The sequence below is a fragment of the Microcaecilia unicolor genome, chromosome 4 (genome assembly GCF_901765095.1).
Source record: "Microcaecilia unicolor chromosome 4, aMicUni1.1, whole genome shotgun sequence".
Lineage (NCBI taxonomy): Eukaryota > Metazoa > Chordata > Amphibia > Gymnophiona > Siphonopidae > Microcaecilia > Microcaecilia unicolor.
The window spans coordinates 352,052,388-352,080,210 of NC_044034.1; the positions used below are offsets into that span (position 1 = coordinate 352,052,388).

Consider the following 27,823-nt stretch of genomic DNA (forward strand, 5'->3'; position numbering starts at 1 on the left):
GTGGCAATGTATCTACAGCTGTGTCAGAGTAGCGCAGCTAAGAACTTGCTGTATGCCAGCTGGTCAGTTGCTGTATGGCGGCCAGTTCTTTTTGTCCTGAATATGACAGGAATTGTATTGCTAAATAGAGGGAGGCTGAGGAGAGTAACAGGAATCTCCATGGGTGCTAGAGCACATCATAGATGAGACCTCTGTTCCAACCATAACAGAGCTAAATTTGGCAAGAACAGTGGCCATTTTGTTCCTGGAACACATTTTAAACATGTAGTCTAAGATGTGCCGGCTTGTCCTGTCAGGGGATCGTCTGAGGCTTCCTCCTCTACTAGAACTGGTATAATGTGGGGCCAAATTTGGTGCCATTAGCGCCCAAGTTTTTTAAGGTTTACTGACCAAGTGCCTCAGGCAAGCTGCCTTGGGGTTCTAGGGGCATGGTCAGTAGGGAGTTGTTCCGGGGATTCCTAAAGAATCCTAGTCCCCAGTCAAAGTGACCCTTGTCTCCTGGGTAGCGGGGAGCCACTGGTCTATCCAGAATTTCCAAGTCTTTTTTTTGCCAGTGAATATTTGGGGATGGATGAGGTCTTCCAAGAGAAGTTTCCCCTCAGAGGATTCCACTTGAATCTGGTGAGGTTCCTCCTGACCAGGACTCTGCGTCCCTGGTAGTGCACTTCTTTCACTGAGAGGACTTCTTCCTCTCTTATAGACCTAGTGATGGCAGCCCTCATGATTCCTCCAGCGGTGGCAGTCTGCCTCAGAAGGGGACCCTGTTCTGGAGGGGCTAAAGGAACCTCCATTGTCCTTTCCCCTTCAATAAGGCTCTTTTATGATTGGTGCCAGTGGAGTGGGAGGCCCTGGACCCTGGTCCTCTAGGGGTCAAGGCTGATGAATAATTGTTATCCCCTCCCTCAGGATGACCTGGAAAGGTTGTTCAAGGTCCCTAGGGTGGATGCGGTGGTGATTGGTCTTTCTGTTGACCACCATCTGATGGAAGACAGTAGGGCCTAGGAGCTAACTGAATTTCAGTTTTGATTTCGGCACTGAAATGGCCTTGTTATAAATTCAGCCGAAAATGTTGGTACGTTTTCAGCTGATACTGAAACTTTATATTGTGGCTTCACTCCCTCCCTCTCTCCAAACAGGAGCAGCTTCTACTCCTCCTTCCTCCTTCCCAACCGTAATCCTCCTCCCCCTCCCCCCTCAGGCCTGCCTTACAATTGCTGGAGGTCATGGCAGCCATTTTGGCAGTAGAAACAGCATGGACAGGAGGGACTGGGGTCGATCCTGCCCCGACTGCGCCATTAAACCTTCAGTGATTGTAAGATAAGGCCCATGGTGCCTGGGGGGGAACTATTCCTGTTAGGGGTAGGCTGGGCTGGGCCATAGTGGGCAATTTTGGCTGAAACTGAATGTCAGATTTCAGCTGCAGATTCAGTTTTGACTGAAACCGGAAAAAGCGGTTTCAGTCACCCTCTAGGTATGGTCATTATGGAATCCAGCACCGTAGGATCAAATTACGTAGTAAGCAGTTCTTTGCCTCCTCAGTGTTGGGGGTGCAAACAGCAGTTTATGGTGGTTACGTGGTCCGAGTAGTTCTGCATAGGGTCCAGGGGCTTCACCAATCGCTGGAAGTGATGCTTCTGGAGTTTGGGACAGTCATCATAGTAGACATCTTGTATGTTCTCATTCATATGTGTTTGTGCTCATTAGCCTCGGTCATAGTAGCTCTTATTTATTTATTTATTGCATTTGTATCCCACATTATCCGACCTCTTTGCAGGCTCAATGTGACTTACAATATATCAGGGATATTGGAAATGAGAGGAGAATTGACATTTAGCATTACAGAAGTATTTTGGTTGCATGGTAGTGGAATACATGATAGTGAAATGACAATGACATAAGGCATTCTTAACGTTACTAGATATATGTGGGGGTTTCACATGTGTTGGTCTTTGTGGTATATCTTGTTGAAGAGATGGGTCTTCAGCAGTTTGCGGAAGTTGGTCAGTTCATAGGTCGCTTTTAGGTTACGTGGCAGTGCGTTCCAGAATTGCGTGCTCTTTTATAGGAAAAGGTTGATGCGTGCATTAGTTTATATTTTAGGCCTTTACAATTGGGGAAATGAAGATTAAGGAATGTGCGAGATGATCTTTTAGCATTCCTGGGTGGTAGGTCTATCAGGTCTGACATGTAGGCTGGGGCCTCGCCGTGGATGATTTTATGTACTAGGGTACATACTTTGAACGTGGCTTAGAAATTGTTCAGCGGACGGGATTTCTAAGCTGCAGACTCTCTCTTTGAGGGTCCCTTTTTATGGCTGTCTCATCTGGTGCAGTTTCACTACATACTGATCTTTTCTGTTGAAGATAGTTTTCCATTTCTCTCGAATCATTTGGTATCTCTGTCTGCTTTTTGGAGGTCCTTGATGCTGGACGCTGCAGAGGTGTCTGAGCTAATTGGGAGGGTCATAAGTTGCTTTTGGGTGTTGTGTCATCTTTGTTTTGTTTTATGGTCTTCGCAGAGGGCACTTGTCCTCGGTCTTCAGCTGTGTGCTGGATTAAATTGATTATTGAGTCTGCTTATATTCTTCAGAGGTAAGAGGTTCTCTAGGGCCTTTAGAGTCCACTGTACCAGGTCATAGGTGTTTCCATGGCTGAAGCGAGATTGTAGCCCCAGCAGACATTTGCAGGGCTGTGGCATGATCTGTGCTCCATTCTTTTGTCAAATACCACAAGCTTGATGTTTTGTTTGGGCTAGGCAGGACAGTCCTTTTGATAAGGCAGTCTTAGTAAGTGTTGTCATCTTCTTACCCTGTGGGATAGGATCTTTGATTTATCTCATAGGTCTGAACTTGTTTAGCTGGATAATGAAGACGGTGACTCTCTTACCGGTTAGTTTCCTTTCATTGAGTCTTGCTAGACCAGTCCAGGACCCACCATAGAAGACTGAGGGATTCTGGGTCCTAATTCTGTTGCCTTAGTTCTGCAAGGGTCGCCTCATGGGGTCTTTATTCTGGGATTTGATTGTTTTTAACTGGGTTTCTCATTTTTGACTCCAGTTTTTTTTTTTCTCCAGTTGAGTGTCTTTGGCATTGGTTGCTGGCTGCACCACTCCTTAAATTAATGATGCCACTGGAATCTTACAACTCACTGCCCCATCTGTTGGTAGTGGGATTTAACCATAGGATCTAGCAGGACTCTAAGAAAGGAAATTGACAAGTAAGAATAAATTTCTTCATATTTATACCCACTGAGGTGGATGGGTAACTTTCAAGAGGGATAAATCAGATTTTTTTTTTTTTTTTTTGTCTTTACAGGTTTGGGAGGATTCTGGAAGATCTTGACAGCTTGGGAGGTATCTTTCACAGTAGACTTCCTGCATTAGAATGGGTTTGAAACTCTGACTCGCTTTGGTATTTACAGTGCGTTGTAAAAGTTTATTATCACTCCTATTAGTTTTTCATATTCTGCTGTCTAAAATAGTACAGTTCAAGATGTATTAAAGTAGTAGTTTGTTTCAGTGACCTACACAGCATACTGTCTACTTTTAAAGTGAAACAAATTATAGAAATATTCAAAAAGTGAATAAGAAACCGAAAAGTCTTGATTGCATAAATCTTCACATTTTTTCATAGCAAATCCAAACTTAACACTTTTTCCAAAAACTGCCTTAACAAGGCCCATAACAGGTTAAATAGGGTCCACCTCTGTCTAGCCACATTAGCTGAGGAGATTTCAATACTCCTGGATGAAGAATATATATAGTGCTAAAAAAGTAAAAATCATAACAATCTAAAAAAAAAACCCTGGATGATATAAACATAGAGGGGCATAATCGAACGGCGCCGGCCAAATACAAAATACGGTTAGAGCCGGATAAATCGATCACCGGGTGTAGAGGAGATGGCCTGCTTCGTTTTTCAGCCGTAATGGAAACCGGGCCCGGCCATCTTAAACCCGGGGTAAATACAAGGCATGAGTTCTTCAAAAGAATGGTTATATTCCATTCAGTGTGGAAGCAAAGTTGCAGTATTTGCCTTTTTTAGACAGCTCTTGAGTTCAAGTATCCTAGTCTTAAATTTCCTTTTTGTCTTTCCCACATAGAGCTTAGGACAAGGGTGCTTGATTAGGTATATCATATTTTCAGTTTCACAATTTGAAAAATGTCTAATATATACTTGCCTCTCTTATAAAGGATGTTGAAACACAGTACTGTAACAGACATTTGGGGCCCCTTGTACTAAGCCGCGTAAGCATCTATGTGCGCCCAACGTCCGCCAAAATGGACTTACCGCACGGCTACCACGTGGCTCTTGCAGTAATTTCTTTTTCTGGCGCGTGTCCGCTACGTGCGCCAAGCGGCATTTGGTGCACATAGGTCATTACCGCGTGAGACTTTACCGCTAGGTCAATGGCTGGCGGTAAGGTCTCAGACCCAAAATGGACGCGCGGCAGTTTCGATTTTGCTGCACATCCATTTTCGGCAAAAATGTTTAAAAAAGGACTTTCTTATACAGGCGCGCTGAAAAATGGATTGGCGCGCGCCCAAAACCTGCACCTACACTACCACAAGCCATTTTTCAGCCCGTCTTAGTAAAAGGACCCCATTGAAACCTGCTTTTGCTGTAGAACGGGCCTATACAAATTGAGTTCAGCAATGTGTAAGGCTTATGTAAACAAAGCTATTTTTTTTTTGTTTTGAATGTTATTCTTTCAATAGTAGATAGTGAAAAACGTGCAAGAGTGTGAAGACAGAGATGTTTTTTTAGCACACAAGCTATTAGAACTACTAAAGTCATCAGTTAATGCTAATTTCCCCTAAGTCTCTTTCAGCAGTTATGAAAATGGGAATTATACCATGCAAGTGCACGTGGTTTTGCAGATTTGAGACATTTTACTTGGTGCTGTAATTTCCACAGAGAAACATAGCCCAGTTGAAAGGTGGTTTACAGTAAGACTGAGACATGTTGGTGGAACAACTTAAGTAAGGTTCCTCTGCACAGATGAGGACTGAGTCCAGCCCAGCTCAGCCTAATATAGTTTTCTTGTGTAATAAAAGCTACTGTGCTACCGTTACGTGTTATCGTCCTGTTTTTTTCCCAGGTTTGGACACATGCAGACTATTGTAACTCATTATCTCACCTCTTTCTCCATAGTTCTCATTTGCTATACGCACACTAAAGCTGAAGCTCCTCGGACATCTCCTCTTTCTGTTGTTACAGCCATGGTGGATAAAATCGGTAAATAACAACAATCTGCTGTTTTCTTTTTAGGGCACCTCTCACAGTCGGGAATACTTATTGGTCAAACTCAGTGAGGTGGCCATTTTGTCATAGAAGAGTAATACAATTCATATGAGCAAGCCCTGTTTTCAGACTTAGGGTACAGGGCTAGCTTGGTGCATATGGATTTGATTTTCCCAGTTCAGATCTTTTGATCTCTACATCACCCACAGTCGAGATGCTGCAGAGGTGGTGTTCAGAAACCCTGAGGGGGGGGGGGGGTAGGCAGTCTTAGCTCAGTAGTGACATCCACTGTCAGGACTTGGGGGTCCATGTTTGTGGGTTCCAGAGAGAGCTGCACTTTTTTGTAGCCTGTGGCTAAAGGCCAACTGAATTTCAGTTTTTCTTTTTTTTAGATACAGCACTGAAACCGGACTGAAATCTGGGTTCCAGTTTCGACCAAAAATGCCTGTGCATTTTCGGTTGAAACCAAAACTCTCTTCTGTGATGCACGCTTTCAACTGCACTCTCCGATATTAGCTGATTGAAAACCCGGCCAAAATGGAAGGCTGTTTTTCTGATGGACGCTTTCAACTGCACTCTCCGATATCAGCTGATTGAAAAACGGGGAGGTGAGCGGCACGGCATCTTTGGGCGGCGTATTTGACATACGTTTTTGACAATTTTTCGATCTAGCGCAGCCCCAACGAGAGGTACAACCTCTCGTTAAATTTTCCGGTGATTTCCACCGTTAAGGCAATCGGAAAAGGTTAGTGCATCTCATTACAATAGGGTTTCTGCATAATTTGCTCATCTGCATTCCGTTTTCGTTAGCTGCTACCGCCGTCGGAAAATGGCCTTTAGTGCGTGCCACGGTTTAAAACTTGTTTGTTAAAGGGTCGTTTAGTTTTAGTGCATCTGGCCCTTAGTGAATAAGAATGCAGTGGCAAAGCACTAAGGAGTGAAAAACTTACTTGGTGTTTAGAAGAGAGTCATTTTCTGATGTTGGGAAGGGGGGGAGGGGAAATGGGACTTGATATACTGCCTTTCTGAGGTTTTTGCAACTACATTCAAAGTGGTTTACATGTATTCAGGAACTTATTTTGTACCAGGGGCAATGGAGGGTTAAGTGACTTGCCCAGAGTCACAGGGAGCTGCAGTGGGAATTGAACTCAGTTCCCCAGGATCAAAGTCTACTGCACTAACCACTGGGCTACTCCTCCACTAGCAGCATCCCATGTAGAATCTCAAATAGTAGCAACAGAATCTCAATAGTAGCAACATTCCATCTAGAATCTCCAATAGTAGCAACATTCCATGTAGAATCTCAAATAGGGAAAGGGGACTTGATACACTGCCTTTCTGAGGTTTTTGCAACTACATTCATAGCGGTTTACATATATTCAGGTACTTATTTTGTACCAGGGGCAATGGAGGGTTAAGTGACTTGCCCAGAGTCACAAGGAGCTGCAGTGGGAATCGAACTCAGTTCTCCAGGATCAAAGTCCACTGCACTAACCTCTAGGCTACTCCTCCATTAAGACAGAGTACAATCGAGTTAATATCTCATGAAGGTGTACGCTCGTTCAGTGAGATGTCTAAGGTGCAACACCTCGGAGGTAGTCACGTTGATAGGCCACTTGCCAGTGACGTAAGCTAACCACCTTTGCTTAACAAGTCACATAAGGCTAGCCCCCAAAGGTGCACATTAAGGTGTGTGACACGCCCTCAGGCAACACTCCTCGAACTGGTCTCACTGTTAATACCTCACCAACGGAAGTTGTCAGAACGTTGATGTCGCCGGTGGGCGGTGCCTCACAGCACTGCCAAAAAGTCAAAGGAGCTGCAGTACTGATGACCACAAAGTCCTTCTGCAGCCAGCAGACACTCACTGAAATGCAGGGAGACACAGGCTGCAGGCAGCAGATGGGCAGACAGATCAGATGATTCAGATTCGGCTCACTGTTATACATTGAGATTGCTTATGCTGGTGCCAATCTCAAAATGGCTTCTGGGACCTCACACAGCAGTCTCTGCAACCATTTTAAAGCAGTACTGGCACTAGACAGGAAAGAGGAGGTTCTTTCTCGCTCCTGTAGGGTCCATTAGATCCATAGGCCCGGGGAGGGTTGCGGGGAGGCTAGATTGGGGTTAGATTTGTAGGGGAACTCATTTTGGTTGGGGGTGGGGGGGGGCTTGTTGGATAGAGGGGCAGAGAGTTTTGGCGTCAGCCAAAAATGCATTGCCATTTTGAGCCAAAACCTGAACCTGAATTTTGGTCTGGGTTTGGTGCCGAATCACAAACTGAAATTCAGTCGGCCTCTAATTTTTTATATATTTTTTCTTTTCAAAATTTTTGTCCATATTGCAGTCATTTTTATGTTTGCATTGTGTATTTTTTAAAATGTGTTTTTAATTGAATATTTTTATGTATTTACACCCCTGACACAGGCATTTTTGAAATACTGTCTGTGTCGGGGGGTCACATTAATAAATTCCTTGGTGTGATTTTCAAGTTAACCTCTTGTGGTCTTTCTCTACTGCTTGTGAACACTCCTTTGTGTATTCTTGGTACTGGCTTCTAGGATTCTCCAAGAGCTCCAGTTGCAGATGGTGCAATCTCGGAGCCCCATCTCACGTTCACTGAACTACAGGAAAGCTGGTCTGGAAGTTATATGCCCAACCTAATCCAGGACTTAATGTGGTCCAGCTACGACATCGTTCAGTAGTAGTAGTAGAGTCTGTTGGATTATTTGTAGTAAATAATTAGCAGATTTTAGTACACACAGCTTCAGCTTTAGAAATGTTAATTTCTTTCTTCATCTCTCTCTCATTCACCCCTGAATAATTCACTGCTGAGTCACTTTAAAGTTGAAGTAACAAAACATCTGTTTACTCACAGTTTGTAGTTAGATTATAATCAGACAGGCTTATATATACATATTACTATACATTTGTCTTATCAGCTCCTTCCATGTGCTTAGATGGTAATGGATGCTCACACCACCATAGATCCTCTCAGGTTAGGAGAGATCATGAGCTCCATGTGCTCCATGTGCTGCATGTGCTGTGTCTATCCCCCACAGGAAGTTGCATAGCTGTGTGACCTCTCTAAGTAATTCACATCAGAGGTCACAGAGTAATCACAGAGAAATAATAGGTGACAGGCAATGCATGTAAAATACAATTACATTCCAACAAACCCCTTCTCATGCATAACTGTCATGCAATTATTTATTCATACAAAGTCCAAGCTTTATACGCAGATTCACAAAATGTTCTCTGGGTAACGGTTTGGTCATGATGTCAGCTGTCATATCACTTGTGTGACAATAGTGTAGACTGATGACCCCTTCTTTTGCCAACTCTCGCACGTTGTGGTATTTCGTTGCGATGTGCTTGGTGCGTGACTGAACCTTGTCATTCTGTGACAGTCGGATGCAGCTCTGATTATCTTCCATTATCTGGATTGGTCTCTGTTCAGCTATTCCGAAATCCAGCAAAAGTTTTTCAATCCACATCAGTTCTCTGCACGCTTCCGATACGGCCACGTATTCAGCTTCTGTAGAAGACAAACTCACAATACTTTGTTTATGACTGGCCCATGAAATTTGTACATTTCCATACATAAACACATATCCACTTGTGGATTTATAATCAGAATGATCCCCTGCCCAATCTGAATCACAGTAACATATTAGTTTTGGATTACTATTGGCTGAAATCTTTAATTTACAATCAATGGTACCCTTTAAATACCTTACCATCCTTTTAACTGCAGTCCAATCTGATTTGGTAGGTGAGCTGACCCTTCTGCTCAAAATTCCTACTGCATTTGCTATATCAGCCCTGTATGTGGTAGCTAGATATAAAAGCTTACCTATGGCTGATCTATATTGGATGTTATCTGGTAAAGGTTCTCTTACTGTTTCATCCTTCAGAAAATCAGTGATCATGGGAGTGCTTACAACTTGGGCATCTTGCATACCTAAACTTTCAATAAGCTCATTTATTTTCTGCTTCTGGCTTAGAAGATAAGAACCATCATTTTGTTTCTCAATTTCTATACCAAGATAGTATGACACATTACCAAGTTCTTTTATCTCAACATTCTGGTTTAAACACTTTACAATGTCCTTGTACTCTTGCTCACTTTTGCTTGCAATGAGCAGATCATCAACAAAAGCTAAAATGTATGCATATTGTCCATTTCTGCACCTAGTGTACAAGCATTTATCTGCTTCACCTTGCTTAAATCCTAAATTTGTCAATATTTCATGCAATTTATCATTCCAACATTCTGCACTTTGCTTTAATCCATAAAGACCTTTGTTTAATTTACACACTAGCTGTCTTTGTTTTGTATTTATGAAACCTGTTGGCTGTTCCATGTACAAGTCTTCAGTTATTTCTCCATGAAGAAACGCTGTTTTCACATCAATGTGTTTGACTTGCATGCCTTTTGAGACTGCAATGCTCAGAAGTGTTCTGATTGTCGTGTGTTTCACTACAGGTGCAAACACTTCATCAAAATCTTCTCCATATTTTTGAAGATATCCCTTTGCCACTAATCTGGCTTTATACCTTTCCACTTTTCCTTGTGCATTCCTTTTTAACTTGAATACCCATTTGCATCCTATAGCTTTCTTGCCAGGAGGTAATTTTGTAAGAATCCAAGTATTATTTTTATCCAATGCATCAATTTCTTCTTGTGCAGCTTTATGCCATTCAGCAGCTTCTTCTGCTGGCATTTTCTCAATCTCATCCCATGTTAAGGGCTCTTGAGCTTCTGCTGACTTTGTTAGGTAAGACAGTCTTGGGGGTGGAACACCTATGTTTTCCCTGGATGAGCGTCTGACAACAGGTTGGTCTGACCTTTCCGCATCCTCTAAATCTGAGAGTCCTTCTCCAATTGATTCCCCTTCTCCAACTGTACTGTCTTCTTCAATGATCCTTTCTGTGTCTGCTTCCTCTGCCTGTTCCTCGTTAGATACAGATGAGTTGCTTTCAGACATCTGCCTTGGTATGGCATTTATATACACTGGCATGTCTATTATGGTTCTAGTTTCATATTCTGGATGATAAGGCTCATCTGGGATAATCCAGCCTTTATCAACCCTTTTGTTTTCATCAAAATATGTAACATGTCTTATGCCAACAATGCCAGTTTTCAGATTCAAAATTCTATATCCTTTGTGTCCTGGAGTATAGCCAACTAAAATGCCCTTTTCTGTTGTGGAATCCAGCTTATGCCTTCTTTGCTTTGGTATATGAGCATATGCTGTACTTCCAAATGTTCTTATGTGTGACAGGTTTGGCTTCCTACCATGCCATGCCTCATGTGGTGTGCGCTCAGCGCCTTTAGTTGGCATTCTGTTTTGTAGGTACACTGCTGTGAGAATTGCTTCCCCCCATAGTCTTTTAGGGAGATTGCTATCTGACAGCATACATCTGGTCATTTCCACAAGTGACCTAAATTTTCTCTCTGCAACAGAATTTTGCTCTGGTGTATAAGCTACTGTTGTGATATGCTGAATGCCTTCTTGTTCTAGAAATGTGCGCATGCTTTGTGAAGTGAACTCACCACCATTGTCGGTCTGAAAAACCTTTGGTTTTCTTTCAAATTTATTGCTCACCATAGCTACGTATTTCTTCAGCATGTCTGTGACTTGACTTTTCTCTTTCAGCAAATAGGCCACACAATATCTAGAGAAATCATCCAAGAATATTAGCACAAATCTGTTATTTCCCAATGATGGGATATTAAACGGTCCACATAAGTCACTGTGTATTAAGTCCAGTACTTTATTACTCCTATTTCCTGTGTATGCAGGAAATGAGGGTCTCACACCTTTTTGAGTAACACAGTCTATGCATTTCTCCATTTTACCAGCATCTGCACTTATCTGAATGCCAGTGGCTAGTTGCTTACTGTAAAGATCCTGGATCACCTTAAAATCACGATGTCCCAGGCGGCGGTGCCAGATTTCCAGACTACATTTACCATCATTCTTCCTTACTTGCACCATATGTGAGGCTTCACCTGAAATGTTCAGCTTATAAACATCATTATGCATAAAAGCTTCAGCATACACTTCATCATTTTTAGAGATTGTGCACTTACTGTTTTCAAAATGAATCACAAATCCCTTCTTATCTAATGTAGATACACTAAGCATATTGCAAACTGCTTGGGGAATATACAAGACATCACTTACAGGAATTTCTTTAACTTCATTAGACACTTTGCATTTTAAGAATCCAATACCTTTTGCTTGGATCTTAGCAGTCCCTGCGTTTGCAGTTTTAAGAATACCTTCCTCTGGACACATTTCCTGAAAGAAATCTTTACAATTGGTTAAATGGCATGTGCTCCCTGAATCCAAAATCCAAGTACTTTCATTTGAATTATTATTTACCATAGTCAAAGATTTTTCTGCCATTAGAAAACCCTTGTGTTTATCTTTGTCCTTCATACATTTCCTGGTTTGAAAATTCTTTAGTTCCATTGGCTTAGGTGAGCTAGAGGGAGTGTTTTGTGTTTCCTTACACCATTTAGATACATGTCCCTCCTTTCCACATGAGTAGCAAATCAGCTTGCCCTTGGGTGGAGTTTTCCCATAGCTCCGCCTTCCTCTGTTCTTTGCCAAGAAATTTGTTTCATTTCTCTCTGACTTGCTTTGAGAACACATCTCCTCAGAATCATTTATTATGCATTCCTGCCTTAGTTTTGATGTTGTCTGTTCAAAAGATTGCCCTTCAATGGCCTCATTTACAGACCTAAAAACATCAAACTTCTTTGATAGTGAGGTAAAAAGAAATGCTCTTTTCAATGCATCACACATGGGAATTCCAGAAAGTTCTAACTTTTGAAATGAAGACATAAGATGCATAATGTGATCATTACATTTACTTTTATCCCTTAATTTGGTTTCATTCAACTCTGCCAACCAAATTGGTTGCTGCTTTGCATATGTAGTTGCATACATAGTTCTCAGTTTATATAAAATGTCCTTTGGTGTATCTTTTCCCTCCACTAATATGGCTTGTTTCTCTGAGAGAGCTTCCAAAAGCATGCACTTCACATAATAGTTTGCATTGTCCCATTCAGCCATATTTTCATCTGTTCTGTCTTGGTCTAAGCATATATTTAATCTTTTTGCTCGAAGGAGACATATGAATCTTAGTTCCCACTGCCGATAATTAAACTCAGTTAATCTAGGCACCTTGAGAGAATAGAACAATGGTGAATTTCTTCCCTCAGCCATTTTCTTAGCCTTCTGTCTGCTGTGTGGGGGGAGAGAGAGACAGACTGAATCTTTCCTTTAAAACTTAAGAGAAAAATGTGGCCTTTTTTTTTCTGCCTGGTAATATTTCTCTTCTTTTTCAATTCCTGGACCCTGGGCCCATAACCCTTTTGTTGGATTATTTGTAGTAAATAATTAGCAGATTTTAGTACACACAGCTTCAGCTTTAGAAATGTTAATTTCTTTCTTCATCTCTCTCTCATTCACCCCTGAATAATTCACTGCTGAGTCACTTTAAAGTTGAAGTAACAAAACATCTGTTTACTCACAGTTTGTAGTTAGATTATAATCAGACAGGCTTATATATACATATTACTATACATTTGTCTTATCAGCTCCTTCCATGTGCTTAGATGGTAATGGATGCTCACACCACCATAGATCCTCTCAGGTTAGGAGAGATCATGAGCTCCATGTGCTCCATGTGCTGCATGTGCTGTGTCTATCCCCCACAGGAAGTTGCATAGCTGTGTGACCTCTCTAAGTAATTCACATCAGAGGTCACAGAGTAATCACAGAGAAATAATAGGTGACAGGCAATGCATGTAAAATACAATTACATTCCAACAGAGTCCACCTTAAGGAAGCCAAGGTCTTTGAAAGAACACTGAAACAATGTGCTGAGGAAAAACCCAAAACGGTGGATCTCATTTGAAAAACATTTTTTTTTAGTGCTTCCTGCAAAGCTAGAAAATGGCAGCTTAACAATTTTCCATAGTAAAATGTATATCTGCAGAACCATTTTCAGAAGCTGTGCTCCAGGGTGAGAGAGAGATTCGTTTTTAATGTTTATGTGAGCTTGGCAGACCACTCAATTGTAAGAGAAGATTTACAACAGACAGAATAACTAGACAGGATGGATAGAAACGCATCAATATGCTGCTACTACTACTACTACTACTATTTAGCATTTCTATAGTGCTATAAGGCGTACGCAGCGCTGCACAAACATAGAAGAAAGACAGTCCCTGCTCAAAGAGCTATGTAATAAAAGTGAGCCAAGTATAGGACAATCAAGTCATTGTGACATCACTGATGAGGTTGGCTCTTATTGGTGGACTGAGGCATTATGACATCACAATATTAGCTCTGGTTACAAGAGACTACTACTACTACTTATCACTTCTATAGCGCTACAAGGCATACGCAGCGCTGCACAAACATAGAAGAAAGACAGTCCCTGCTCAAAGAGCTTACAATCTAATAGACAAAAAATAAAGAAAGTAAGCAAATCAAATCAATTAATGTGAACGGGAAGGAAGAGAGGAGGGTAGGTGGAGGCGAGTGGTTACAAGTGGTTACGAGTCAAAAGCAATGTTAAAGAGGTGGGCTTTCAGTCTAGATTTAAAGGTGGCCAAGGATGGGGCAAGACGTAGGGGCTCAGGAAGTTTATTCCAGGCGTAGGGTACAGCGAGACAGAAGGTGCGAAGTCTGGAGTTGGCAGTAGCGGAGAAGGGAACAGATAAGAAGGATTTATCCATGGAGCGGAGTGCACGGGAAGGGGTGTAGGGAAGGACGAGTGTGGAGAGATACTGGGGAGCAGCAGAGTGAGTACATTTATAGGTTAGTAGAAGAAGTTTGAACAGGATGCGAAAACGGATAGGAAGCCAGTGAAGTGATTTGAGGAGAGGGGTAGTATGAGTAAAGCGACCCTGGCAGAAGATGAGACGGGCAGCAGAAGTGAATGCCCTCTACGTTGACAAGGAGGGGGAAAGAGAGGGTTTCTGAGGGGATTGATCTGTTCTAGAGCTGTCAGGTGACATCACCCACTTGTGTGTCTGATTTATCCTACTGTCTACAGATAACCTGTTATAGATAAAACATTTTCCGTTTTGTGGCTTCATGTTATATTCATTTTGTCTTTTCCATATTTATCAATGACAACGGATGATGCAACATCTGTAAAGTTTGTGCTTGTGAAGGCATTCTCTTTATTTCAAATTTTAATTGGAGTTTTTCCTTAGACAAAATGTAACAGAAAGCTTTAATAAACATACATTACAACACTTAACTTTGTAACATCCAGGGCAGCTCCAACATTACAAATGTTAACTACCCTCTTTAATAAATCCCCTACATTTTAACCCTGCTGAAATCCACTCTACTCCCACTTACGCCCCCCCCCCCGCCCCCCTCCATGTGAAGGCATTCTCTTAATTTCTGCAGCATGTGGGAGGAAAACGTTCTTTTCCTGTGTATTTGTTGTAAGTTCTCCCAGTGATTATGCAGAAGAAGTTAGTCTTAATAGTGAAGCTAATGCGCATGGGGTTATTTTTGGAAATAAAAGGTTTCCTGGGTGGCTGGAATTTGGCCAAAATAAAAAATAACCCCCCCCCCCCCCCATAAAATAAAAAGTAATCACCCCCAGTTAAAAACAAAACAAAAACAACCCAACCAATCAACCCCCCCCCCCCCCAAAAAAAAAGGACAAAAATAAAAGATTCTATTTGCCAGACGGGGCCCCTTTTTATCAAGTGGCGTTAAAAGGGGCCCTGGAGTAGCATCAGCACGTGGGTTTGCCGAGGCCCCCCTTTTACCACCTCCTGGTAAAAAGACATTTCTGGTTGGGACAGGAAATGGCCATGCAGCAGTGGCGTAGCCAAGGGTGGGCCCGGATGGGCCCAGGCCCACCCACTTTGGGCTGAGGCCCACCCAGTGGCAGCTCACCTATGATGCAACTGGCAGGGATCCCCAGGCCCCACCAGCCGAAAACTCCCAACTGTACCTCCTGCATACCTTGTAAATAGCAGATCTTCACCTACAGCAAGTAGTGACTGATACATACTGCTCACACCAGCCCCACAGCCTTCCCTCTGATGTATTCCTGCCTAGGTGGAAACAGGAAGTTGCATCAGAGGGAAGGCTGTGGGGCCAACATGAGCAGTGTGTATTAGTTGCTGCTTGCTGCCAGTGAAAATCTGCTATTTAAAAGGTATGCGGGGGGAGGGGGATGTTTGAGAGACCATATGGCATGCAGACGAGAGAGGAAGAGACCAAATCACTTGTGGGACAAGGCGGAGTTCTGCCCACCCATCTTCGGCCCAGGCCCACCCAAAATTGGGTGTCTGGCTACGCCCCTGCCATTCAGTAATTAAACACTTGCTGCGTAGCCATTTCCTGGTGAAGCCCTTACTGCCTCCTGTTTAGAGGCTCTGGTGTTAGCCCAGCGGTAACTGGGCAGCGCTAATTGCCATTGGGCATACCCCCCACCACTCATGCAAAAAAAATTAAATTCCCAGCCAGGAAATGGCGCACACTGTGTGCCGGAACTACCATTGGATCACCTCATGCTATTGCCGCGGTAGCCATACTGCAGCCTGGTGAAAGGGCCCCCTTAATGTAAAACAAAGCTGCTTTTACATTCTGAGTAAGCGTGCTGTCTTGCAGTTCTGTTTATTAAATTCTTATCTGTAAGAATCCAGGACTCTGCGATCCTGTTATGTCTGCAGGAGAAAATAAACCGACAAAATTCCAGGCTCCCTAGAGATGGTAGCTGAAAATCCAGAATGGTCAAAATATCCTTGATTAATTTATTGCATTTGTATCCCACATTTTCCCACCTCTTTGCAGGCTCAATGAGTTAAGAGTTAGCTAGCCAGCAGATGGGAAAACCAGAACAGTTAGGGGTTCACCAGTACCTTCCAGCCCCTGTAGATTTCCTCCTGGACCCCTCTCCCGATGACCCTCTCTCCCCGCGAACCGTCCCCCACCGTCGCCTACCTTCGGTTTTGCTGGCGGGGGACCCCAATCCCCGCCAGCCGACGTCCTCTTCGTCCTGCAGACAGTGAAAAAAGTCTTCATTCTTCGGTTGCATGCTGACGTCCTTCACGTACAGTTCTGTTCTCTGAGTCTGACGTCTGGCACGTTCGTCAGCATGCAACAGAAGAACGAAGACTTTTTTCACTGTCTGCAGGACGAAGAGGACGTCAGCTGGCGGGGATTGGGGTCCCCTGCCAGCAAAACCGAAGGTAGGCAACGGCGGGGGAGGGTTCGCGGGGTGGGGGTCGAGAGGGCGGGAGGTTGTCAAAAGTGGCGGCGGGTCGGCAATGGTGGGGGGGGGGGGGGGGGTCGGCAATTTTTCTTCATGAAAAAATAAGACATCCCCTGAAAACAAGACCTAGCGCATCTTTGGGAGCAAAATTTAATATAAGACACTGTCTTATTTTCGGGGAAACAGGGTAAGCTTGCTAGGAGCTGACTGGCACCTGGATAAATACAGTGTAGGCGAGTCATCCCTTGAGCATATACTGGATTATTACAGATCAGACTTTTTGCCAGGCTTCGAGATTTCCATTTTGTAGAGACAGGCTGGGTATCTGATGTTGTAGGCGAGTTTCCATGGAAATGGAGGAACTCAGCTTCTCTGCCCTTTTGAGTAAAGTGAAAAATTGACTGAGGAAAGTGCTAACAAGTTTTAAAGCTACAAATTAAAAAAAAAAACCCCAAACAAAACTAATAGCAAATATTTCTCAAGTATTCTGTGTTGGATGCCTCATCTCTGTCTTCATTCAGGTGTCTTTTCTGATTTATGTCGCTCATTTTACAGCCTGTTACTTCCCAACAAGCAGTCTGTATAACAAGCTGAATTTGGTAATTGTACCTAAACTCTTTCAGATCTGTGCAAAAAGATCATCCATCCAGACTGTGATATCAAGTTCACTGGGAATGTTTCTTGGGTAGGGAAGACCTCGATGGAAGTCAAGATGCATATGCTACAGGTCTGGCTCATTTATAATATCTTTTCACCAAGCAAACTGTCCTTGTTTCTCCCCAAATAGATAAACCACAGAAGGTATTATGAGATGCATGCTCTTGTTTAAAAAGCTTGCATTTTTAGATTTTTCTTTTGCTATCAAAAAGTGCCATGTGCTGATTATCCTAGAAAAAAAAGCAGTGGATTTTCCTCAAGTCCATTTTAATAATGGTTTGTGGACTTTTCCTTTAGAAAGCCGTCCAAACCTTTTTTAAACCCCACAAAGCTAACCGCCTTTACTACATTCTCTGGCAACGAATTCCAGAGTTTAATTGCACGTTGAGTGAAGAAATATTTTCTCCGATTCGTTTTAAATTTACTACTTTTGTAGCTTCTTTGCTTGCCCCCTAGTCCTAGTATTTTTGGAAAGAGTAAACAAGCGATTCACGTCTGCCCGTTCCATTCCACCTCTATCATATCTCCCCTCGGCCGATGATAACAGCGATGTAACTTCCAGTAAAGTTCAGTTGAGTTACACCGCTGAGGCGAACAGTATATTTCTCACTAAGGAGTTGTTAATCTTGTGGAGTTTGGTAATATGTCCAGTTGACTACCTGCTAGACCAGTTTATTGGTCCCTAAATTCCGGTTGATATTGTGTATCTGGATTTTCAAAAGGCGTTTGACAAGGTACCTCATGAAAGGCTACAGAGGAAATTGGAGGGTCATGGGATAGGAGGAAATGTCCTATTGTGGATTAAAAACTGGTTGAAGGATAGGAAACAGAGAGTGGGGTTAAATGGGCAGTATTCACAATGGAGAAGGGTAGTTAGTGGGGTTCCTCAGGGGTCCGTGCTAGGACCGCTGCTTTTTAATATATTTATAAATGATTTAGAGATGGGAGTAACTAGCGAGGTAATTAAATTTGCTGATGACACAAAGTTATTCAAAGTCGTTAACTAGCGACAGGATTGTGAAAAATTACAGGAGGACCTTACGAGACTGGGCGGCTAAATGGCAGATAACGTTTAATGTGAGCAAGTGCAAGGTGATGCATGTGGGAAAAAAGAACCCGAATTATAGCTACGTCATGCAAGGTTCCACGTTAGGAGTTACGGACCAAGAAAGGGATCTGGGTGTCGTCGTCGATAACACACTGAAACCTTCTGCTCAGTGTGCTGCTGCGGCTAGGAAAGCGAATAAAATGTTGGGTATTATTAGGAAAGGTATGGAAAACAGGTGTGAGGATGTTATAATACCGTTGTATCGCTCCATGGTGCGACCGCACCTTGAGTATTGTGTTCAATTCTGGTCGCCACATCTCAAGAAAGATATAGTAGAATTGGAAAAGGTGCAGCGAAGGGCGACTAAAATGATAGCGGGGATGGGACGACTTTCCTATGAAGAAAGATTAAGGAGGCTAGGGCTATCCAGCTCGGAGAAGAGACGGCTGAGGGGAGACATGATAGAGGTATATAAAATAATGAGTGGAGTGGAACAGGTGGATGTGAAGCGTCTGTTCACGCTTTCCGAAAATACTAGGACTAGGGGGCATGCGATGAAACTACAGTGTAGTAAATTTAAAACAAATCTGAGAAAACCTTTCTTCACCCAACGTATAATTAAACTCTGGAATTAGTTGCCGGAGAAAGTGGTGAAGGCGGTTAGCTTGGCAGAGTTTAAAAAGGGGTTAGACGGTTTCCTAAAGGACAAGTCCATAAACCACTACTAAATGGACTTGGGAAAAATCCAAAATTCCAGGAATAACATGTATAGAATGTTTGTACGTTTGGGAAGCTTGCCAGGTGCCCTTGGCCTGGATTGGCCGCTGTCGTGGACAGGATGCTGGGCTCGATGGTCTTTTCCCAGTATGGCATTACTTATGTACTTATGTACTTATATTGAGTCCTCAAAAAGTACAGTCCGGGATACAAGTTTAGAATGTATTAAATTTCAAAGTTCACAGACCCTTTAATGTGTCTCTGCTAACTACCTGCTTCAGAGGAATATGATAACACTGCTGATAAACTTTACCAAGAAGTGAAGGGTCTGTATGAAGTTTAAACATTCAGTGTTTAACAGTGTTTTGATGTATCTGTGAAGCAGGCAGTTAGCCGAATCATATCAATGGGTCTTTGAAATTTAATAAATTTTTAATTTGTGTCCCGAACTGTACTTTTCGTGGACTCGCTGTTCCTTTTTTGGTGGCTTCTGCTTTCTGCAGTGTTGTATCTAGTTAATTTATATCGACCCAAAATATGCACCTGTCTGAGTCATCCACATCTTTGTTTTCAATGAAAATATAACCCAGAATTTGGGGATTCTCTCTATGAAGTTATTATTTATTTAGTTTTAGCTCACACCTTTTTCACACCTAGTGGGACAGAGAAATACCCAGTGGGCCTGAATGTAACTCACCTTGAGCTACTACTGAAGAAAGGTGTGAGCGGAATCTAAATAAATAAATAACAGCAGCACCGTACACATTGCAAATGAGATTAGTATGGATCCATCCTATTCAGACATTCAGTGCTAACATAATACCTATTTTTCCCCACATACAAACACAGACGGTCCCACAAATGAAAAATAGAAATATAGAGAGAAAACTTTAACTGAAACCCCAAGTGACCAGACTCTGCATACAGTGCAACAGCAGAGAAATAAAAACTGTGATCCCTCTGTACTGTGCAAAATATAAAGATAACAAGATATAAATTTCAAAAACTGACACATTCCAATCACTAAATAAAAAATTAATAAAGAAATGAAACAAAAATACATAAGGTGATAACTTTTAATTGAACTAATTTTAATAACTTTTTTTGACTAGCTTTTTGGAGTTTACTGACCTGAGGAAGGAGGTTTAGACCTCTGAAAACTAGTCCAAAAATGTATTTAGTCCAATAAAAAGTTGTCACTTTATTTGTTTTATTTTTATTTATTAACCTTAAAGTGGACTAACATGGTACCACACTATTTCACCCTGCATTAAAAATAAAATTATTTATTTAACCTTTGCTGTCTGGCATTTAATTTTTCTAATTGTGCAGGTTGCACTCTCTGGTTACTGCTTTCCTGTCTTCTCTTAACTCTTTCTGTATCTCCTGTCCATTTATCATTTTCTCTCTTCTCATGTTTTTTTGTTTTGTTTTTTTTGTTACATTTGTACCCCGCGCTTTCCCACTCATGGCAGGCTCAATGCGGCTTACATGGGGCAATGGAGGGTTAAGTGACTTGCCCAGAATCACAAGGAGCTGCCTGTGCCTGAAGTGGGAATCGAACTCAGTTCCTCAGTTCCCCAGGACCAAAGTCCACCACTCTAACCACTAGGCCACTCCTCCACTCTTCTTTACATCTTCCACTACATCCATCTCTGACACTGACATTTTCCTTTCTGCTTCCATTATTTTTTACCTCTCTGACCACTCAGACTAATTCATTCTTACTATCCATTCTCTCTCTTCCATCACCCCTCAGCCTCTCTTCTCCCACCATTCAGCATTGCCTGTTTCTCATTCCACTATCCAGCTTTGCCCCTCTATCTTTTCTCCCTCAATATCTAGCTTTTTCCTCTCTGTCTCTTCCCTCCCCCTATCATCCTCTTTCTTTCCTCCCATTTCTTACCAACATTACCTTCTCTCTTTTTCCTCCCACCAGCTACAAAAAGAAAAATGATCTTTTGTTGCCTTTCTGCCCAAGCCATTGCCTCTCCGATTCATTGGCCATCAGTAAACAAGAACTGTTCGTGGGGCCATAGAGCTCTGTATGTTGCTGACAGCTCTGCCGGTCCCACCCCCTGTGATGCAACTTCCTAAGTCTCTTAACTTCAAGGCTGCTCCTCCAGTCCTCAAGATGCACAAACTGATGGGATGATATTTCATGAGGAGGCATGGTAGCTTGAATATAGAGTAGACATTCCACTGACTTTTAACCTGCCAGTTGATTACGCGTTTGCAGTTAAATTGGATTTCATCTTTATGTGTGTGCGCGCACACGTGTTTTCTTGATTGAATGTTTTGAAAGTTTTCCTAACCGTAAACATTTTTTTGTGTAACAGCAAGTTTTTCTGTATACTTTTAGCTCCATGGTGGCGTTTATAGTCCTGTGTTAGATGCAACGTTTGTAATGGTGGCCAGAGATCCTGAAAACAAGAGGTAGGGTTTTAATGATTGCAGCCATGAGATGGAAGAATAACTGGGATTACATCATGGCTGAGTGCATTGGCAGAGGGTTACAGCGTCTTTTCTTTCTGGGGCACCAAATCCAGTCTGACTCAGGTTGGAAGCAACCAAAGGGCTTTACCAAACTCTAGATCCAGCCCCCTCTAGGAGCACTAAAATTTTCTCCAAGAATTTCTTTTTGAAGCGTTCTTAACCTTTTGTACACTTGCTATTTTTGTATTTACTGAGCCCGTAAAAACGGGCTAGTAAAGGAAGATGGGGGTTGAAAGCCCCCCCCCCCCGGAGTCCCCTCCGCCACCCCTCCACCCGGGCCGGGTACCTGGCTTCACTATTCAAACCGCCGGAACGCAGCACACAGCTCATCTGAGCTGCCGTCGGCCTTCCTTCTTCTCCGCGTGTGTTCCGCCCTCGTGTGACGTAACGTCGGCGAGGGCGGGACACAGGCAGGTAAGGAAGGCCAACGGCAGCTCAGATGAGCTGTGTGCTGCGTTCCGGCGGTTTGAATGGTGAAGCCAGGTACCTGGGCCGGGTGGAGGGTGGGTGGCGGCGGCGACTCCGGGTGGGTGGGGGGAGCGATAGCGGCAACCCTGGGGGGGGGGGGAGCGGTGGCGACGGCGGTTCCCTCACTCGCAGGTGCGCAGGTTCCCTCTCTGTCACGCCCCCGTCATCACGTATTGACGCGGGGGCGTGACAGAGAGGGTCTGTACTGCGCATTTGCGAGTGAGTACGCCTCTTGCCATTTATATGTTTGATTTGCTGTTCTGTTTTGTCTTTGTGTAGCCCAGCTTTTGTCAATCCATTAATTCCTGAAGGTCCGGAGGAAGAAAATCTCTTCAGGCAAGGAGAAAGTACGGAATTTGCTGCTTATTGCAATCCTGTGAAAAAAAATCTTGTTTGATTCAGCTCGCTGTGATTAGGTTTTGTGGGGTGTACAAATTTTGGTTCAGAAGCTTAAGCCAGTGTCGCAAGCTGGGCACTAAAATCTTGTGTGTCATTCCTATAGAATGGCTTGTAACCACTTACAATTGCACTGCGTGTTTTGAAGGTCATGCAAATAAAAAAAATAATGCATGAAACTTGCAAAGTGCTTTATCTTCATATTAAAAAATTCGTCTTCTCTTGCCAATCATTTTATAATTGTACGGCAGCGCAATAGGGGGTACTTCTATATAGATGGCCAAAAGATAGGGACGTTGCGTGCTAAGCATTAATTCTATAATGGCAGTTGCACGTAAATCTGCCTTTATGCGCCTGTCTTTAAGGACGAGCGCTTACGCTAGCACAGTGGCAGGTGTAAATGCTGTTACCTAATTGTAGGCAGTTAAGCATGCAAAAGCTAGTATTCTATAACCCACGCGCCAAACTGCCTATCATGCCTCTGACCTCCCATGCCCCCCTTGAAGTTGCATGCTCTGGAATTTGAGTGCCCAAGTTATATAGCTTGGAAGAATGGCCTAATGGTTAATGCAGTGGGTTGTGGACCCGGGGAACCGGGTTCGATTTTGGAACGGTCAGCAGTGGGTTGAGATCCTGGGGAACTGGGCTCAGTTCTGCCTGCAGCTCCATGTGACTCTGGGCAAGTCAGCCCTCCATTGCCCCAGGTACAATATATATTGTTAGATTGTGAGCCCATCAGGGGCAGTGCTAGTATCTGTATGGAAAATTTTACTTGTTAACTGCTGTGGGGGAGATTCTCTATATGGCACCTAAAAGAAATTGGCGTGGAAATCAGTGCTGACTAAGCATACTCTGTAAGCAGCACCTAAATTTAGGCACAGTACAGTGATACCTCGGTTTTTGTTGATAATCTGCCTGAAAACAATCAATGAAAACCGAAACAGACGAAAACCGAGGCAATTATTTCCTTAAGAATCAATGTAAATCCAATTAATTCGTTCCAGACACTCCAAAATACATACCAGAAACACATTTTATAGAGAATAAATATAGTCCCATGATGGACAGGGCCGTGCCTAGGGTCTCTGGCGCCCCCCTGCAGTTGGCCCCGCCGGCGCCCCCCCCCCCCACGAAAACGATCGCTACACTACCCGCCCTCTTCTCCCCAGATCCTTTTCTTTTTTGTTTAAATTTACCTCTCCGGCGCGCGGCAGCGTAGCGTTAGTGAGAAGGAGGCGGCGCTCCCCCGCCCCGATGTGTCTTCTTCCCTTCGCTCAGTGTCCCGCCTTCTTCTGACGTCATTTCTGACATCAGAAGAAGGGGGAACCGAGCGAAGGGAAGAGACTGACACGTCGGGGCGGGGGGAGCGCCACCTCCTCACTAACGCTACGCTGCCACGTGCCGGAGACGTAAATTTAAACAAAAAAAAAAAGGACACGGATCTGGGGAGAAGAGGGCGAGGTAAGCATGGTGCGGCGGGGCGCCCCCCAGAGGATGGCGCCCTCCTGCCATGCTTACCTCGCTTACCGTGTCGGCACGGCCCTGATGATGGAGCTAAAGGGAAAGGGTTAACTTATTAGCAAGGGAAACACTTAACAGGGAAAATGAGATTTGAGCACATGTGATTTTATCTTGCGTGCGTGCGGGGTGATGCTCACACAGTGAGAAACAACGCCACAATGAGCAGGAGAACGCGTGGGTCGCCCTTTGTTTTCGCAAAATTAGCAGTGTAAATCGAGGCAACCAATGAAATCCGAGTCAAAATTTTCACTGAAAAAATCAACTGAAACTGATGAAAACCGAGGTTTCACTGTATATAGAATATGCTTAGTTGATATCTCGGTGCCTAAAACTGTGTGCCTTCATTTACACCAGCGAAAACGTGGCATAAATCCCAGCATGTAGATTTAGGCGCACTGAGCCATATAACTGCATGCATAAATTTTGAATCACCCACACCCCTTTTTGCCTGTGCGTGATTGAAGTTAGACGCACTGCGTTACAGAATGCACTTAGTGAGTTGTGTTTGTAAATTGTAATTATTGCCAATTAGTGCTCATTATTGCTTGTTAAGTGCTGTTATCAACAGTGATTAGCTTGTTAAGCCAATTAAGTTCCACGCGTTGTTATGCCTATGTGAATGCCTCAGCGATATATCAAATGCTCTAAATAAAATAAAATAGACTACCCACTAAGGGCAGTTATACGTGTAACTGCTAATTAGCGCCAGTAAAGGCCAATTATAGCTGTTGCTTGTAATCACCAGTTAGCTCATTATTAAATTAAATTAACTTGTGTGCACAACTGATATTATTCTATAAGTTGCATGCACAAATTTGCAGTCAGAAATCTGAGCGTGCAACTTTCTAGAATTAGAGAGAGGAAAGGGAATGGGATTTGATATACTGCTTTCTGTGCTTACAATCAGAGCAGTTTACATATATTCAGGTACTTATTTTATACACGGGGCAATGGAGGGTTAAGTGACTTGCCCAGAGTCACAAGGAGCTACAGTGGGAATTGAACCGGGTTCTTCTGGTTCTCAGCCCACTGCACTAACCATGAGGGGACAAGGTCCCCAAAGTGGATAGATTTCATGCTACTTAATCCTCAAGGATAAGTCAACCTTATAATGGTTTATGGGCTCGTCTGTGCTGCTTTTACCTCATCCTCGGTTAATGATCTCCAGAGGTTACTTAAGTACTAAGTGGAAAAATATTTTCTTTGATTTGTTTTAAATGTTTTAGTAATTTCATGAAAACGGTAACGGAATTCAAACATGCGTGGGATAAACATAAAGGAATCCTGTTCAGAAGGAATGGATCCTCAGGAGCTTAGCCGAGATTGGGTGGCAGAGCCGGTGGTGGGAGGCGGGGCTGGTGGTGGGAGGCGGGGATAGTGCTAGGCAGACTTATACGGTCTGTGCCAGAGCCGGTGGTGGGAGGCGGGGCTGGTGGTTGGTAGGCGGGGATAGTGCTGGGCAGACTTACAAGGTCTGTGCTGGAGCCGGTGGTGGGAGGCGGGGATAATGCTGGGCAGACTTATACGGTCTGTGCCAGAGCCAGTGGTGGGAGGCGGGGCTGATCGTTGGGAGGCGGGGATAGTGCCGGGCAGACTTATATGGTCTGTGCCCTGAAGAGGACAGGTACAAATCAAGGTAGGGTATACACAAAAAGTAGCACATATGAGTTTGTCTTGTTGGGCAGACTGGACGGACCGTGCAGGTCTTTTTCTGCCGTCATCTACTATGTTACTATGTTACTATATGCGTGCCCCTAGTCTGTACTTTTTGGAAGAGTAAAACAGCTACTTTGCATTTACCTGTTTTCCTACCATAATTTAAAAAACCTCCATCATATTTCTCCTCGGCCATCTCTTTTCCGTGCTAAAGACCCCTAACTTCTTTAGTCTTTCCTCATAGGAGAATGATTCCATCCTTTTTATCATTTTGGTCACCGTACCAATTCCATAATATATATTTTTTGAGATGTGATAACCAGAATTGTACAAACTAATCAAGGTGCAGCCACACCATGGAGCGATACAGAGGCATTAAGAAGTTCTGTTTTCCATTCATCTCTCTATATAAAAAGCAACACCAACGTTCTATGAAGCCTCCAGCCGGAAGTGTGAAGGGGGCGAGATATCCGGTTTCCCTATGAGTGTCTGCCCCGCCCTCTCTGTAACACAGTCAGTGAAGGAAAACAGCAGAGCACGAAATCAAATCCCTGGCTCTGTAACAGTGAAGGACTCAGAGGGGGGAGGGGAGAGTGGCCAGAGGGCAGGGACACACACACTCCCACATGCACACAGAAGAAAACATTGCTAGCCCCCGTTTCTTTTGCATCAGAAACGGGGCTTTTTTACTAGTTTCCTAATGATACCTAACATTCAAGTTGCTTGTTTGGCTGCTGTCACACACTGAACAAAGGATTTCATTGTATTGTCCATAGTGATGCCTAGATCCTTTTCCTGGGTAATGACTCCTAATGTAGAATTTAGTTTGGGTTATTCTATTCTATGTGCATCACTTTCCACTTGTCTACACAGTGTGGGGGGTTTTTTCTTCTGCTATCTGGATGTCCTATCTCCCAGTCTTGCAGTTATTCTCAATATTCTTGTGATTTAACAATTTTGTGTCATCCGCAAATTTGATCACTTCACTCTTCATTCCCATTTCCGGTTCATTTGTAAATATGTTAAAAGGCAACAGTTCCAGTGCAGATTATGTGGGCATTCCACTATTCACCTTTCTCCTTTAGGAAAATGGACTATTTAGAGCAGGGATGTTTAAAATAGTAGATGACAGCTGCAAGGCTGACTCAAGGGTATCAGGTGTCCTAGGTGAGCCTTCAGCTCTCTGCCCCTTCCTCTCAGGGGCAGCTCAATTCCCTACACCCACCCTCTTGTAGTTTAACATCTTCTCTTCCCCTCCCTACTTCTGCAGACTTCCAGCCTCCCCCCTTCCTTTCCCTACAGTTGACCCAGGATAGCCAGCATCTCCTTTTTTATATGCTGTCCAAGTTGGCCAGGATAGCCAGCATCTCCCTCTTTACGTGCTGTCCAAGTTGGCCAGCATCTTCCCTTCCCTACTGTTGACCCAGGATAGCCAATATCTCCCTTTTTATATGCTGAACAAGTTGGCCAGCATCTCCCTCTTTACATGCTGTCCAAGTTGACCAGCATCTTCCCTTCCCCTACTGTTGACCTAGGATAGCCAGCATCTCCCTCTTTATATTCTAAGTTGGCCAGCATCTCCCTCTTTACATGCTGTACAAGTTGGCCAGCATCTTCCCTTCCCCACCCACATCCCACTTCCCTCATTTCCAATTGTTCCTGATGCCCCCTTGCCTCCTTCCACACTGGCCCCGAGGATGACGGCCCATAGTAGATGCATGCCTATCTCACTGCTCAGAAACAGCCTGGAAAAGCTGCCTGTGGTGGGGAAGACCAGGTTTTGTGAGTATTGGAGTTGGTGTGCTGTCTTGAAAATGCATATTTTAATATATTATTTTACTGAAATTTTCTTCAGTGAACAAAACGAGGAGAGTGGATTTCAGCACTGTTTCATTACTGAAAATGGCGCCCACAGCAGACGAGAGAACCGTTGTGCATGACATGTTTCTGAGCACACTGGATACAAGGCAAGTGGCAACCCAACTGGCAACTTGTGATCAGGGTAGGGCAGGCAGCTGTTCAGAGGCTTGGCTATTGGCTTATAGCTCAGGCCTTTAATCACGGAGTGAACTTCAAATAGCTGCAGTTGAGTGGCAGGCAACAGAGGTAAAATTTGTGGGAAGGAGTGGATTGATAAGGCTATACTAAATGATGATTTTCAAGAATTTACAGATCCTGCACTGTTAGGCCTTTGCCACCAATGTAAGTGGGGACTATACATATAGCATCATGACATGGAATAGGTAGACTTGGAAGTGACTTTGGGCCTCACTTCCCCTCCAGATCAGATGGAAAAGAGCAGTCTTAAGTTCCTGACTAGAACTCCGTGGTGAAGCTCACTGCATACA

The 27,823-nt window shown here is 43.5% G+C and overlaps 1 protein-coding gene across 2 annotated transcripts in view; it reads left to right on the forward strand.

Annotated features, from left to right (window-relative positions):
• The window catches only part of ACOT9 (acyl-CoA thioesterase 9), a 71,283-nt gene that overhangs the window by 22,621 nt on the left and 20,839 nt on the right, over positions 1 to 27,823 (forward strand). For both annotated transcript variants that reach the window (XM_030202249.1, XM_030202250.1), the window contains 6 exons: positions 3,314 to 3,351; positions 5,153 to 5,236; positions 17,140 to 17,243; positions 21,301 to 21,374; positions 22,182 to 22,249; positions 27,331 to 27,442. In XM_030202249.1, coding sequence (XP_030058109.1) covers positions 3,314 to 3,351; positions 5,153 to 5,236; positions 17,140 to 17,243; positions 21,301 to 21,374; positions 22,182 to 22,249; positions 27,331 to 27,442 — 480 coding nt within the window. The remainder of the gene's footprint in view (positions 1 to 3,313; positions 3,352 to 5,152; positions 5,237 to 17,139; positions 17,244 to 21,300; positions 21,375 to 22,181; positions 22,250 to 27,330; positions 27,443 to 27,823) is intronic.